Source organism: Gopherus evgoodei, chromosome 8, assembly GCF_007399415.2.
Source record: "Gopherus evgoodei ecotype Sinaloan lineage chromosome 8, rGopEvg1_v1.p, whole genome shotgun sequence".
Taxonomy (NCBI): domain Eukaryota; kingdom Metazoa; phylum Chordata; order Testudines; family Testudinidae; genus Gopherus; species Gopherus evgoodei.
This window is the reverse complement of record NC_044329.1, coordinates 82,530,779-82,544,408: the sequence shown is the minus strand read 5'-3', so window position 1 is coordinate 82,544,408 and position 13,630 is coordinate 82,530,779. Positions and strand designations below refer to the sequence as shown.

Below are 13,630 nucleotides of genomic sequence, written 5' to 3'. Positions count from 1 at the left end.
GTTTCCTTTAACATTGGTTTAAGCATGGTTTTATTCTGAAAAGGGGTTATGTAAAATGGCACCTTCATGCTCCACGACTTCTCAAGTTACTTTCCAAAATAGAACTGCATTAAAGATAATTTTCCATAGTTTCAATGGGCTTCAACAGGCTTCCACATGCCTTGTGCATATGCTGTCATTGGCAGCAGCAGGACCTGGACTGGGGGCCGGCAGACACACATTACTACTATGTGGAATGCTGTAAGGAGTGTGCTGTAAGGAGTGTGCTAGATACCTGTCCCCTGAATCATCCTGCCCTGTACAGGCAGTGTAATTCAGTCACCTTCAGTTCAGCCATTATCACATGACACAGCACCTACACCAGTACAATTCACACTTGTAAGGAAAAGATTTTGCCTTACACTTGCACTTTAAGAATTTCTCTTGATGTAGACACTGCCTTTGTGAGAGCAGGTAACATTTACAATAAAGTCCTATTGCTAATACCTGAAATTTTCTTCCCAATTCAGGTGATTAATCAAAAAAACTCTAATCTTGATGGTTCTGAAATTGTACTGCTGACAGATGGAGAGGATACAACTGTAAGCAGTTGCCTTACAGATGTGAAAAACAGAGGTTTGATCATTCACACCATTGCCTTGGGGCCAAGTGCTGCTTCAGAACTAGAACTATTTTCAGACATGACAGGTAAGTAAGTTTCTAAACTAATCCTGCTTTTGGCATGCACACCTTAAGAATGAAATGTAAAACTGGAGTGGTTTACAGCTTGTAATATGAAAGAAAATAAGGTCAACTAATTCCAGTTGTATTTACAGAATGTTTATTTTCAGCTGAATAAACACAACAATATTGGGAGCAATTGTTTATCTTTATCTGTTCTTCCTTTAAAAAAAAAACCTGTATCCCGATAACACCCTGCTTAATAGTGAGGTTTGATAATAATATTACTGGCGGATGTTCCTCTAAGCAAAAAGATACGCTCAGTGTTTAAATGATTAACATTTTATTTCTGATGTTTACACAGCAGTGATATGCAAACCTATTAGTGTCCTAAATACTTAAATAATGGCCAACTCTCAAACAGTCACAGCTGGAGGGCTCTAGCTGAGGAGTCAGCAACCCAGTCTCTATATTTGCAAATAGGAGGCTCAGTCAGCTCTGCTTTGGGTTGGAGCTGCACCCAACTTCAGCCATTTTAAGGAAAGCCAGATGGGTGCTGGGTGATGCTGCAGTAGGGCAACTACCATTGGAATTCCATGTGCTGATTTACAATGTAGCTTTACTCTGAATAGTGACTATGTATAAATTGCACCTTTTTAGTCAACAGAGATGCTCTTTTTGTGTATTCAGAGTCACATCTGCTTGCTTTAGGGACTTAAATAAGATTGTACTGCTTTTTACTCTTGTTAGCATTGTACAGCCAACATGGCTGTGAGAGAACAACCTGAATTCAGTTCTGGTTTGTGTACTATAACAGAATAGTTCACTAAGTTCTGATCACAGAATCTTTAGTGGTAAGTGATTGATGTGTGAGCCAGAAAGAACACAGCTGGTCTTTCAGAGCCCAGTCTCAGTGGGCAGGACTCATTGTTTGACATAAGTGGCCAGATTTCCAAAGACACTGAGCACCAGAAGTTCCCATTGGCATTATGGTGGCTCAGAACATACTAAAGAGGCCCAAGTGTTATATTTGTAAACTAAGCAGATTTGATCTGAGTCACTGAGAAGCAATAATTTTGGAATTCCACCATGTCATTTTTACAGAGGTGTTTTTTCAGAGTGGAATTTCACTTTACAGGTCCATGGCTCAGAGTCCAGACTTACCAAGAACAGCCAATGAGTGAGCATTGTACTTGATGAAGTGCTACAGGTGACAATTCTTAGTCAGACCAAGTTAGGTGGAGTTAAAATCATTTCCCAGGTCAGACTTGCTTTCTGCAGGAACTCTCTGGATGTTTGTATTAATTGATTCCCCATCACCCAGAGGGTCCTCCCTGCACTGCCCCATGAATAAAGGATAATAAAGAAACAAAATTTAATTGATCAGATTAACACTGTGCACTATAGCAACAGCCAAATTAGCATAAGGCACATAACAAAAACCTAGTATTTTATAGTAAATGACTATTCTGATTATTTTAACAATCACATTTCAGGAGGCTTAAAGTTGCATGCCACAGATACAGTTGATTCCAATGCCCTAATTGATGCATTCAGTGGAATTTCATCAGGAAGTGGAAATATTTCTGAACAGTCTATTCAGGTCTGAGTTTCAAATTTTGTTTGTTTTTCACATTATTAATCAGTTACTGGTCAATTAAGAGTAATTTTAATAGTGTGTAATCTTAACTATTGCACTGTCAGTGACTGATCTTAAAATATAAACTGATATTTGGAAATGGCAGTGGGAATTTTTTTTTCTGTGGGTGTGCTCTGTTATTAACAATAAAATGAAACAGATAGTGAAACAAAGAAAACTAAAATTTCTCACAATTAGCTAATTCAAAGGGACTTATATAGCTAGAGGTAGGCAGAAATACCATAGTATGTGTGGTCATTCCTGTGTAGAATGCTGTAAATAAGTGATCTTGTCTTCCAGAGAATAGTTACTATACTAACATTATCAATAATGAGGAAACTGTCTCAGCTGGATCTCTTCTCCACAATAGATAACTTTTTCATTTCCAGCTTTCCTGACACTTCTCATGATCTATTTCAACTCAGTGATGATTTCTTCAAAATAACAGAGGCTACTAGTACTGAGTTATTCCCTCCTCCTATTTCTACAACAGCTCTTGGGTTGTGCTATCTATAACTTAACAGCTCATCCCTCACCTGCTAAATCTCTGCTATGAACCCACACTTGCACTTTATCTGAATCATGCATAGCAACTAATATAGGTTTGGTCATGGAGTCCTTAGCTTCCCTGCAATTGTATACTGGTCTTGACAAGAACTTAAGAATTTTGTGAGATTCCTTTGTAACTCTTTGCAGCCAGCTTTTTAACTTTCACAGTTCACTATTTTGTATCATCTGCAAACTTTGCCACTTCTCTGTTTTGCTCCTTTTTCCAAATCACTTATGAATAAGTTGAATAGCACTAGTCTAGCACAGATCCCTGGGGAACCCTGCTATTTAACTTTCTCGATTCTGAAAACTGAGTATCTATTCCTACCCTTTGTTTCTTGTCTTTTAACCAATTTCTGATCCAGGAGAGGAGCTTCCCTCTTATCCCATCACTGCTTACTTTGCTTAAGAGCCTTTGGTGAGGGACTATGTCTAAGGCTTTCTGAAAGTCCTCATACAGTATGAGCACTGGATCACTCTTGTCCACATTTGTTGGCCCCCCTCAACGAATACTAATACAGTAGATTGGTGAGACATGATTCCTCTTTACAGAAGCCATATTGACTCTTGCCCAACATATCACATTCATTTATTAGTCCGATAATTCTGATCTTTACTAGTTTTGCCTGGTACTGGAGTTAGGCTTACTGCCCTGTAATTGCCAGGATTACCTCTGCAGCTTTTTATAAAACTCAGCATTGCAATAGCTATCCACCAGTCATATGGTACAGACGCTGATTTAAGCAATAGGTTACATACCACAGTTAGTAGTTCTGCAATATTTAAGTTCCTTAAGAACTCTTGGGTGAATACCATCAGGTCTGGTGCCTTATTACTGTTCAGTTTATCTATTTGTTCCAAAAACTCCTACACTGGCACCTCAGTCTGGGATAGTTCCTCAAATTTGTCACCTAAAAAGAATGGCTCAGGTGTGGGAACTTCCCTCACATCCTCGACAGTGAAGACTGATGCAAATAATTCATTTATCTTCTCCACAAAGGTCTTGTTTTCCTTGAATGCTCCTTTAGCACTTTGGTCATCCAATGGCCTCAATGATTGTTTGGCAGGCTTCTCGCCTCTGATGTGCTCAAACACAACAGGAAGAGGACCAAAACAGTGCTATCGTGACTAAACAGCAGAGGAAAGAGATGTGGTTAAAAACAAAAAAGACATGTTTTAAAAATTGGAAGTCAAATCCTACTGAGGGAAATAGAACAGAATAAACTTTTGTAAATCAAGTGCAGAAGTATAATTAGGAAGGCCAAAAAAGAATGTGAAGAGCAGCTAGCAAGAGAGACAAAAACTAAAAGCATTTTTTTAATTTGAGGTATACACATCTTTTGAGCCTCTATCTTAGTGTTTTTTTAAAAGTTTGCATGCAATTTGAAGGCATTTCACTTCTCTGACTGTTCTTTTTAATTTCCATTTAACCTCTTCATTTTTGTTTAGTTCCCTTTTTTGAAGTTAAATGCTGCTGTGGTGGATATCTTTGGTATTTTTCCCTCTACAAGAATGTTAAATTTAATTACAGTATTGGAGCTTTTGCCAGGGGGTTCAGCTATAGTCACCTCTTGGACCAGATTCTGCGAACCATTTAGGTCTAATTAAGGACATGCATCTCCATTTGTGGGTTCCTGGACTAGCTGATACAAAAAGAAATCATTAATGATATCTTGAAATTTTATATCTGCATCTCATCCTGAGGTGACACATTCGTAGTCAATATGGAGATAGCTGAAATCCCCCATTATTCTTAGCTTTCCAGTTTTTATAGCTCCACTATCACATCTATTCAGGAGAAAGAAAACAAAACATTTCTTTATTTTCTGGGCTATTAACAGCTGCTATTAAAAGACAATTGATCTCACTTTCTAAGCACTTATACCAGTCTCATTACTAGAGTACCATCTGAATACCTGACTCTCAAATGTCCATCCAGATGCTTTTTGAAATAATGTTTCAGTATCTAGTTTTCCATTTTCATTCTAAACAGAAAGTTATTTTATTAAAAGGTACTTTTCTAATTGTAGTTTTTCTAAGCCATAAAATGGAAGTGAGCAAATCTATTTGCAGCCTGGTAGTCCAATAGGCCACTATAAAACTCATATTGGTAGCTTATCTGTAAATTCTGGTGGCTCACATGTGCAAAACCATTCTTGGTAAAGGAAATCTTGTTTCTCTTCTTGCTGTGTTTTATTATTTCTGTCTGTGTCTCTCATTGCTTTTCTGTTGTCTCTACCTATGGTTAGATCACTGTCTTATTGTGCAGTCTTTCTGGAAGCAGGCTGACAGCTGGAGAGGAAATGTAGCACTAATCTCCTGCAAAGACTTGGTGGAAAGATCACATACAGCAGTGGAAGGAGACTTTTGGTTACTATATTTTCACATTCATAAGCAATTCTACTCTGCAAATGGGCATTACAGAAAATTTGCTCAGGGGTTCATCATTCCACTCCCTTCAATGGCAAGTCCACGTGGCCCTTGCCCTCCGGCTAGTTCCCCATGTGTGGAGGCACAGTGGCAGGAGGCTTCTGTCTCCTTTGCACAACCCTGAGCTCTGCACAGAACAGCAGAAACCTGCTCATCATGGTGTAAGGCTTGTTACAGCATTAGTGCTCCTCTAGCCCCAATTCCAGTAGTGGGCCAGTAATTCACCAGCCAGTCAAGATGCCCTCTGAAAAGGCAAAATATTGATTTTTTCTCCCCTTTAAGAGGAAAATGAACCACACTGAAATTACTGGTATTTTAAGTGTTTATCTCTTAACTAGCCATAAAACATATTTTATTTGTCTAATAGCTTGAAAGTACAGCTCGGAGTGTCGCAGTCAAGCAGTGGATGAATGGTACAGTGACTGTAGATAGCACTGTGGGAAAAGACACCTTCTTTGTAGTTACATGGGATGGAATCACATCTCCACCAGACATTTTACTGTGGGACCCCAAAGGAAAAGAATATAGAACGTCAAGCTTCACAGTTAGTAATCTAAACCTCCGAACAGCTCGACTGAGTATAGCAGGCACTGCAGAGGTAAAGACTAAACTTTGTTTTATTATCCAAACATTAACATTTTCATAGACTAAAATGCACCTTCTCTTTTTAGAAGTTATAAACACATATTCCTAATGAACCAATTTTATCCTTGGTGTAACTCCACTGACTTGCAATGGAAGTTGGCTGTCTAACTGTCATTTGTGCTGTTCCTAATTTTTTATTATGCTCTACACACATCCCAAGTATACAAGACTGCCAGACAAAACACTGAATTGAGGGGAAGTTAAGGTTGAGAGTACATATCTATAATATACGGGTTCCAGTACTTCCAAGAATGTGATAATTCTCAAACATTCACCACTGAAACTGAGCAAACGCAGATATAAGGTTAAATTTAAAAGAAACCAAACATTTGAAAGCACGAAGAATCATAAGCAAGGTACCCAAATTACCTCAGCTCTGGTCCTCTAGCAATACCCTAACTGCCCTTTGTGCTTGGAAAATCTCCCCTGAACTAAGATGATAATTATAAGGGAAACACGAAGCTGCCCTTAGACTAATGAAGTCTTATATTATATTTTTATACTCCATATATTTGATTTGCAGGTAGGGGATTGGTTATATTGGATTCAGAATAACCATATAGCCCCTCAAGTCATATCAATGATAGTAACCTCTCGAGCGGCATCTTTGGCTGTGCCTCCAGTGACTGTGAAAGCCCACATGAATAAGGATACAAACAACTTCCCTAATCCAATGGTGATTTATGCAGAAGTTAGTCAAGGATTTTTGCCTGTTCTTGGTGCAACCGTGATGGCCACTGTTGAACAAGAGACTGGATCTGCAGTGGAGCTCAAACTCCTTGATGATGGTTCCGGTAATCTGATAATTACTTTCCTTACATTTTTGTCTACTCATTTTGTGGTATGTATTTTAGAATGTCTGCACTCTGCTTCCAAACTTATCACTAAGGGTTCAGTCATGCCTATGCCATTGGCACAGAACAAGGGGCAGCAAGTGGAGCGAGCTGGTAACTCTGGTCTCCCCCACTGCTTCAGGATGACAGTAAACTGCACTGGATCTAAACTGGTGATGCACTTACACTGTTGGGTGTGTTAGGAAGGAGGAGACAGAGAAACTGCACCCAAGAAGAAGGGAGTGTTGTGGTTGTGTAAAGCCTTCTCCATCTCCTGTGCTATTATCCATGATGCCAATAGCCAGAACAGGGACAGAAGGGCATCTATTGCTTTGTGGATCTGATTCAACCATATTCACTATTTGAACTTATGTATATTTTACATGAAGGTCTGCCCTGCAGAGGGGATGCAGGGGGCAGTATAGCTATGTTAAAAATATCTTCTTCAAAAGTATGAATTACATAGATTATTATTCTCCTTTTCAATCTCTTGTGCCTGCAGAGGTGATGTGATTCAAATGCACAGTTCTATTGTTCTCCAGCTTCTCCATTATCTGAACCATATCATGCAAACTGTAGACTCTCTCCTCCCCACATTCCAGTATTGCTTCAATCTCAAAGTATTTTAGTCTGCAGACCACCAAGAAGGTTCCACAGATCAGACCACTATGGAGAACTACTAAGTAATAGTTGAGAACTACTGGCCTATTGTTACTATTGGAAACAACAGTAAATACACAGTAACGTGTTTTAATTCTACATTGTTATCTCCAGTTAAATATGTAATGAGCTCATGTCAAAATGGGACCGATCCTGTTTTCACCTAAGTCCGTATCAAAGCTCTTATTGATTTCAATAGAAGAAAGAGTAGGCCCTATGTGTTTATGAACTGAACAGCAAAAAATGCCCTTGCTTAACAAAGGTACCTTGTTCGGATGGTTAATTATTACTATTTGTATGTCTAGGTGCTGATATTACCAAGAATGATGGAATCTATTCAAAGTACTTTACATCTTTCAAGGGAAATGGTAGATACAACTTAAAAGTGCATATCCAGGGGAGAAAGCAGACTGTTAGACTTGGCCGCAGGCAGAGCCGAGCCTTGTATGTTCCAGGCTACATAGAAAATGGTAAGGATCATTAATGAAGTAGAAAATTCTCTCTTTCTCTCTCTCTCTGTGTAAGTAAAAATATGGGTGAATGGGAGATCATTTAGCTTCACAAAATGCTTTTTAAACTTAACATTTGTTACATTATCTTTTCCGCTATTGTTTATCTTTTAGAAAACAGTCGCTGGAACCACAGTATGTTTGCGATATATGAGCACTGGATATAGCATCTCATTATATATATATAAAAATATATAATTCAGTGCTCTTTGGAACACATGGGAGTTGCCAAAAATCCTGGAACTGAAAATCATATTAAAAAATAGCTGAAGTTAGAAATTTTAAATTTGTATGTTTCACTGAGACTTAAAAATAAGGTTTCAGGGAATCAGTTTCAAAGTTATGAAATTTTAAAGTTATCCATTTAATGCCTCCACGTGAGAATTTTTCTGTTCTTCTGTTTGGTTTTCTGGACATATTTTTCAGGACTCTTTCCATTAGGCCTGTGTGAGTTAAAGATTCTCAGTTTCAGAAACCACAAGTATAGATATTACTATTAAGATCTTGCTGCTTAAGCCTTCTCAATCAATGGAGCTTCAGTTAATGATACTTTTGTATCACAAATGTGTTGTGACTTAGTATATTTTTTCCTCTTTCCCTTATTTTTGCATTTCTCTTTTGATCTAAAAGCCCCAGAGAAATCAAGTGCAATGAAAACAGTTAGTTCATCATTAAAATATAGTTTTATTCTGAAAAGTGACTTTATAAAAATAGTATTGTCAAATTCTACACTTGTTTTCTCACACACTCCAGAACAAATTTGCTCTAGTTACAGCTTAGCAACACGGCTGTTCTAACTCCCACCTCTGCAGACTCAGCCTAGGAGCTGAAAATCAATTGTGTTCTTTCTGGCTTGTGCATTGTCACTGGGGTCTGCAGGCCAAATGCCTTACTCAGTAAATCTATGCAGCCCTCTTGGCCTTCAGTGGGATTGCACAAATGTAACTGGGGGCATAATTCAAAGGCACCATTTACAGAATTTGCTCTGCAAACGGAACCTGACAGTGAATGGCTAGCCAACTATAAAAGCAGTTTCTCCTCCGTTGGTGTTCACATCTCAACTGCTAGAAGAGGGCCTCATCCTCCCTGATTGAACTAACCTCATTATCTCTAGACTGATTCTTGCCTGCATATTTAAATCTGCCTCTGGAAATTTCCACTACATTCATCTGACAAAGTGGGTATTCACCCATGAAAGCTCATGCTCCAATACATCTGTTAGTCTATAAGGTGCCACAGGACTCTTTGTCGCTTGGCTATCAATGGTTTGTTTGGGGGCGGGAAATAGTAATTTACTTTTTGCCATTTAAGCCAGCAGATCTGACTCTGGGTAGGCAGCTCTACTGAGTAAGAACCACACTCCAAGCTTGAGATTAGGCACCCAAAAACCTCAAGAGGCTCAAACAGTTAAGATTTGTCCCTCAGTATTCACTTGGCTATATCGCATAATGTAGTATTTCCTATTCCTGTGTACCTTGTTAAATATACACCTTAATGTTATTTTACCAGTACCCACCCCCAAAAGAAGGCCCATCCAGTAAATTATGCATTATCACAGTAAATATATATATTATTACTCCTGGGGAATTCTGCACCAAAAAAAATAAAAATTCTGCAAAATTCCGCATATATTATTTGTTAAAATACCACAATATAATCACATCAGTTTCAATTATTTTTGGTAATTTATTTCAAAATACCTGTCAGCAAGCATGTCTGTAAGAATACAGACAACAAAAAAGATTCAAGAAATATTTTTTTGACAAGTAGATTCCTTACTAGGCATATTAATACAGAACTCTGAGTAATAATTCATTTAAACTACAGTAAAGAACTGTATTTCCCGCAGCCCTTGGAAGCAATGCAAAGGCTTGCGGGAGTCAAGGGTAATGGAGGAGCTGAGGAACACGGAAGTAAATTGCTGGGAAGGATCCTGGGTGTGAACCTGGAGGGTTCCTGGATATGGATGGGGAAAGTATGGAACAAGGTTTTTTTGTGGGGGTGGGGAGGGATTGTTAGGGAGCTTCCCCCATGCAGACCCTGGCTGAGCCCTAGCCTCTCCCATTCAGTCAGGAACATCTGCCTCATTATCATGTGTCCCTTCACCCCCCATGTGTCCCTTCACCCCCACTCAGACACCCACTCCTTCCCATCCCCATGTGGCCCTGCATCCTCTCCCCCTGTCCCTATGTGGCTGTATACCACCGCTCCTCTCCCATGTGTCTCTGTGTCCCCATCCAGCCACTCCCCTGTCCCCATGTCCCTGTACTCCTCCCCCTGTCCCCATGTGTCTTTGTACCCCCACCCAGACACTCCCCTGTCCCTATGTAGCTCTGCACCCCCTGCCCCATCACCATGTGGCCCTGCACACAGTGCCGGCTTTAGGCCTATTCCACCAATTCCCCCGAATCTAGCCCCGCACCCAGTGAGAATCCCTTCCCTGGATAAAGGCGCCTTTTTAATTTTTACTCACCTGGCAGCGCTCCGGGTCTTCAGCAGCACTTCAGCGGCGGGTCCTTCGTTTGCTCTGGGTCTTCGGTGGCACTTCAGCAGCGGGTCCTTCAGTGCTGCCAAAGACCTGGAGTGAGTGAAGGACCTGCCGCCGAAGTGCCACCGAAGACTTGGAGCACCACTCGGTGAGTACAAGCCCAATGTGTTTTTTTAAATTTTTTTTAATTCATCCCTGCCAGGGCCCCGCCGAAACTGTTCGAATTGGGCCCCACATTTCCTAAAGCCACCCCTGCCTGCACCTTCCTCCTCCCTCCCTCCTGTGACCCAGTGCCTCCACTCCCATTCAGCCCCTGCCCCAGTCTGTCCTCCCCCACTAGCGCCTGTCTGACCTGGCTTGACAGGCGCTTGGAAGAAGGCAAGCTTTCTCTTCTTTAGCTGGCTGTGAGCTGCTGCTTTGTTCTATTGCCACCGTGCCCTCTGGTGGTCAAAAGGCAGAACTGCAGCAACATTTCAGCAGAAGCTTTTTCTGCACAAAAAAATAAAAATCTGCGGGGTTTATTAATTATACATGCATGCAGTCATGCAGAACTCCCACAAGAGTAAAGATATATATATATAGTAATAGAAAACTTAGCGTTTTGAATTTCTTCACTTTTGAGTGCCTGATTTCTTAAGCTTAATTTTAGATTAATATTACCTTTTGCATTTCATATCCTCCTTCTTGCACACGTGTGCACGTACACACAGAAACAATTTTCTGTATTCCTAGAAAATTAAAATATAGTGAGTGAAAAAATCTACATAAAAATGTGTCCAACTTAAACCCAGAAAAGTAAGGAAATTCCTACAGGGTTGTAATTCTTATGCTGGCTGCAATAGCTAGGAAGAGATGGATGGAAACTGCCTTATCACAACCACTTCCCACTGACACCTGCTTAATACCTTAAATACCCAAATGGGTGATAGGCACTGTTGCTACTTTCAACTGCACTTGAAATCTGGTTTGCTTTTAGGGTCTGCCTTAGTTTTGTGCAAGGATGCAGGATCCTGAAGTTCACTTTGGTTTTTAGCCTTGCTAATTTTTGCACTAAGCTTGAATAAGCCAAAGAAAAAAAGTAGATTAAAGAGAGAGGGAATGCTAGATAAAAAGAAAGTGTGTTATGATTTGGAGTTTTGTAATGTTCAAATAGCTTGAGCAATTTTTTTTCTTTTTGGGGGCAGGTGAAATCAAAATGAATGCACCGAGACCTGAAGTTAGTGATGAGGAAATTCAAGCGAAGCTAGGAAGTTTCAACAGAGTTGCAACAGGAGGTTCTTTTGTAGTGGAGAATGTTCCGTCAGGAGGAACTACTGATGTGTTCCCACCCTGTAAAATTACTGACCTTGAGGCTCAGTTTGAAGAAGATAAAATTCACTTGTCTTGGACAGCTCCTGGGAATGACTTGGATGAGGGACAAGGTAAGTTGGAAGTTTTGTTTTAGTCAGCTGGAAGTGATGCAGTATTGTCAGTTATCTGAAATTACATACGATGAGCCGACCAAGGAGAGGTGAGGAAGAAAGCTATGTCTGTCCCATCTGCAAAAAATATGACCATCACTATGGCTTGACCTACTCCAGATTTTCTCTGTAAAATTTCCTAGTGTAGATCAAGAGACTCAGTGTAACCAATGAATTCCCTGTTCAATAGGATATTCATGTTAGTCCCACTTAATGCTTTAAAAAAATGTTTAAAGAAACATGGAACACTCCCAAACGTAGGCACCAACTCTGTCAGTGCTCCAAGGCTCAAACACCCATGGAAAAAATAGGGGGAGCTCAGAAGCCACTAGACACAGTGGTTTGGCAGGATCCCGGGGCTGGCTGCAGATCAGCTGTTTGGCAGAGCCCCAAGGCTAGCCACCAATCAGCTGTTTGGTGGCCAGGGGTAGGGGTAGGGGGTGGTGGGAAGAGAAAGGGATGGGGCAGGGGACAGTGGGAAGAGGAAGGGGAAGAAGTGGGGACTTGGGGGAGAGGGCAGAGTGGTGGTGGCAAGAGATGGAGCAACACTGGGGTCTCAGGGGAGGAGATGGGGCGAGGGTGGGGCTTCAAGAGAAGAGGCAGAGTGAGGGCAGGGTCTTGGGGTGGAGTGGCAGTGGAGCACCCCCTGAGAAACACAAAAGTCAGTGCCTGTTCTCCCAAACCTAGTACAACAGAAAATGCAAAGCCTCCATACCAACCAGCCTTATGGTAGTTTACAAAGGCAAACAAATTAAATAAAAAACACTCACCAGTGACCCTTCCAAGGCTTAGCCCTTGTCTACACTGCAACTGTAAATAAGTCAGGGGACCCAGTTACAACATGGGCAGTCCAAGTCTTTAATCCATTTATGGGGACACAGTTAGGTCTTGTTTATAATATATATTTTAAGTATGTTGTAACCAGACTATGTTACAGTGTGCACATCAGCACGAGCCAGAGAGGTTAAGATAGACAGTCTGCAGTCACACAGAGAGCAGCTTCAGATTAAAATGTTTACATACACCTACAGCTCTTGCCAAGCTCACCAGGGAACCAACCAACAACTCCATTAAATCCCCAAAACACTGGCCTACGTTCTTCTATGTGGCTACTTTGTGCTACTTGTCCGGCTCAAAACAGCCTTACAGTTAGACTAGCTAGCAATGGAAGAATAACTTCAGTTAGGAAAATCTTCTGATGCTACTCTTATCTACCCCTTACCCCATCTCTGAAGCAATAGAAAAGATGAGGAGCAGGAATTAGAACTCAAATCAAGCAAAGAACTAGAAAACCCACGAGCAGAACAGAACCATACAGCCTTGAAATGACAACTGTGGGCAGTGGGAAGCCGGATACATTTGCAGCAAGATCCCTGACAGACTAACTATGCTGGCAAATGAAGCAGGCATTTTTCTGTCTCTCAGACTATGCTTTAGAAGCTGCTCACATTAAGAGAGGGAAGCTAACCAGGATGCAGGGATCTCTCTCTGTACTTTTGATCTTATACTTGACCTGGATACTCACCAGAGACAAGTGAAAAAAATCCTATTTTCATTTCTCATCCAGAAGTTATGTTTCTATTTTAGTACTACAGAGACTTGTGTGAAGTGTGGGAGAGGGAGGCATAGAGGGGGGCAGTTTAATGGCAGTTATCTGCACTGCCATGTGGAAGACTCATCTGCCCAGCAGGAGCTAAGAGTGCTGGTAATATAATGTGGTTAGTGCTCATGAGGGGAGGGAATGCCCCACATCAGTT

At 40.7% G+C, this 13,630-nt stretch overlaps 1 protein-coding gene across 1 annotated transcript in view; it reads left to right on the top strand.

Moving 5' to 3' along the window:
• Nucleotides 1-13,630, top strand: part of LOC115656776 (calcium-activated chloride channel regulator 1-like) — a 30,346-nt gene that overhangs the window by 15,799 nt on the left and 917 nt on the right. The window contains exons 8-13 of the mRNA XM_030573925.1: nt 510-687; nt 2,157-2,263; nt 5,646-5,876; nt 6,447-6,717; nt 7,722-7,886; nt 11,598-11,834. Of these exons, the coding sequence (XP_030429785.1) occupies nt 510-687; nt 2,157-2,263; nt 5,646-5,876; nt 6,447-6,717; nt 7,722-7,886; nt 11,598-11,834 (1,189 nt within the window). The remainder of the gene's footprint in view (nt 1-509; nt 688-2,156; nt 2,264-5,645; nt 5,877-6,446; nt 6,718-7,721; nt 7,887-11,597; nt 11,835-13,630) is intronic.